The 2,185-nt window shown below is 32.6% G+C and overlaps 1 protein-coding gene across 1 annotated transcript; it reads left to right on the plus strand.

Annotated features, from left to right (window-relative positions):
• Positions 1-276: 276 nt before the first annotated feature.
• Positions 277-1,413, plus strand: LOC125420627 (uncharacterized). Its single transcript, XM_060813541.1, has 2 exons — positions 277-676; positions 1,069-1,413. Exons 1-2 carry the CDS (start codon positions 651-653, stop codon positions 1,373-1,375), a joined length of 333 nt encoding a protein of 110 aa, XP_060669524.1. The 5' UTR covers positions 277-650; the 3' UTR covers positions 1,376-1,413.
• Positions 1,414-2,185: the final 772 nt, after the last annotated feature.

A 2,185-nucleotide genomic window follows, 5' to 3' on the forward strand; every position in this document is an offset into this window, starting at 1 on the left:
TAGCTAATATTGCTATATCAGTGGCCTTGATATGTAATTGATGCATTGTAGGGTAATTTGCAACTTGCAAATTTATATGCTGATACTGACAATGTAGAGCTCAAAGGCCTTAAATAATTGCTAAATTGAATTATTTCTTAAGGCATTGTAACTGCAAGTTGCAAGTGTATATTCTTTTCTCAAAGAAGCCGTTCCTGGTGTTTTTAGAATCCACCGGCTACTCTTAAGAAGATGTGCTCCTTCAGAAGCCCAAAGCTGGGGTATGTATAGCTTCAAATCATTCTTAATCAGAATGCCTAAATTACCCTTGAATCAGGCTTTTTAATCTAGATTTGGATGTGGGTTAATATCAGTTACTGAGTAATATAATGCTTGCAGCTCCTGAAGCCTACTTTTACAACTATATGTGATAAAGATTCAAAATGCTTCCTTTGATAAAGATTCAAAATACTTCCTTTTATTGATTCGTGGAACCCATAGAATCAAAGATGCACTAACAGCAGCTAGTGGTGTAGTTGTACCTTTCCTCTCTTTTATTTTGCATGATGGTGGGATAAGCAATTTGGTTTTGGCTTTTGCATATTTTGGGATAGTTGTTGCTGCTCGTTGGATTGCTAAGGTTAACACTCCATCCTTGCTTAAGGCTCTCAATGACTATCCTGACTACAAAGTTAAGGTAAACAACATTTATTTTATATAAGAAATAAGTTAATTTCTTATTCAATTGCATATGATCTTGTTTCTCATTATGATTAATATAGGTTTGCAAGTCTGATACTATAGGAATGTTGTCTGAAATTTCACATGCTTGGGCTTGATTGGGTTACCCCCTTTATAAAAGGTTACATGAGTGTAGAAAGATATATCTATTGTCACTTAGCACACAATACTTGCTTTGTAATGCATTCATGTAAGGTTTTGTTTGAAAACTCATTGTTTTAAAGTTTTATGTCATATGTACCAAGTTGTTACATAGAAAAATACATTTAGATGGCTGCATAAAAAGTTTCTATGGGCTATATGTAAATGAAACTAGTTCTGTATATTGACTTCCTTTAAATGTTCTAGGCTTCTAGGATCACTTAGTGTACAAAGGACACCAAATATTCTTGTACAAAAGAGAACAAATATCTGCTATAGATTTGTGGGGTGCATTCCAAGGCCAAGGATATGCATTACTAGTATGGTCGATTATGTTGTTCCAGCGGTTCTTCAGCAACTTGGCGTGCTGAAATACAGTTCAAAGCTTCCCAAATTGATTGTGGCTAATAATGAAATAGATTCAGGCAGTGAGGAGGAAGTTAAGCTATGGACTTGCTCCATATACGCTGTGGAGAGGATGAAGGAGTTGATCAGTAAAAAATCAGGGAAGTAGGTGTTGCTGAATTCCTTTGACATTTCTAGCAATTTAGTACTTGTATATTTTTTTTTGGTATTTCAATGATTTTCACTCTTTTTGTTTAGATAAATGTATGTCCTTTTATTATTTTTCTTTTCCTTTTTTTTTTCCAATAGTATATATAATATTTCTCTCTGTTTTCTCAGTGTTTTCCCATTATTTTTATTTATTTATTTATTTATCTTTTGTATTTAGGTGCTTAGTGTGGAGTTAGACCTTTGGCTTTAGTCTTTTGGCATTCAATTTCCATCTTTGCAACACCACCAAACACTTTCAACATATTACTGAGCTCACCATATTTTAAATGTCCTCCTTAATTTATGCTTCTAACTGTAAGATTCTAGGAACTAGCATAGTAAGTTTTGGGGCGAAGTCATTAAACAAATGTGTCTATAAATTCCTCGCATCTATTTTTCTTTTTGCATGGTTGTAACTTTTCTTAATTTTGAGAAGCACTACTAATATTAGCCTTGAGTTGATGAACCAAAAACTTATTGTTTTAAAAATTGAACATTTGATATGTTGCTATTACCTATTTTGAGATATCTGTCACTTGTATTTTTCTATTCGTTGTAAAATATTAGTGGCTTTGTAATGTCGCAGCAGGTGTCATAGTTTTTTATGTTATTTTTAATTTATGTTTAACAACTCTATATGTACATGGAAAATCTAGATTATATTTCATTGTTTGCCCCTTAAAGACGACAAAATAGAGTTGCTAAAACGTTTAAAACAACTTCAGTAGGTGTCTATTTATAGGCTTTAGATTCATTAAACATTTGATAT

Source organism: Ziziphus jujuba, chromosome 12 (genome assembly GCF_031755915.1).
Source record: "Ziziphus jujuba cultivar Dongzao chromosome 12, ASM3175591v1".
Lineage (NCBI taxonomy): Eukaryota > Viridiplantae > Streptophyta > Magnoliopsida > Rosales > Rhamnaceae > Ziziphus > Ziziphus jujuba.

Bases quoted from the DNA above. Each gene is read 5' to 3' on its own strand.
- LOC125420627 (XM_060813541.1), top strand. From the start codon at position 651: ATGACTATCCTGACTACAAAGTTAAG. The intron at 677-1,068 runs GTAAACAACATT...TAAATGTTCTAG, and splicing joins ATCCTGACTACAAAGTTAAG to GCTTCTAGGATCACTTAGTG.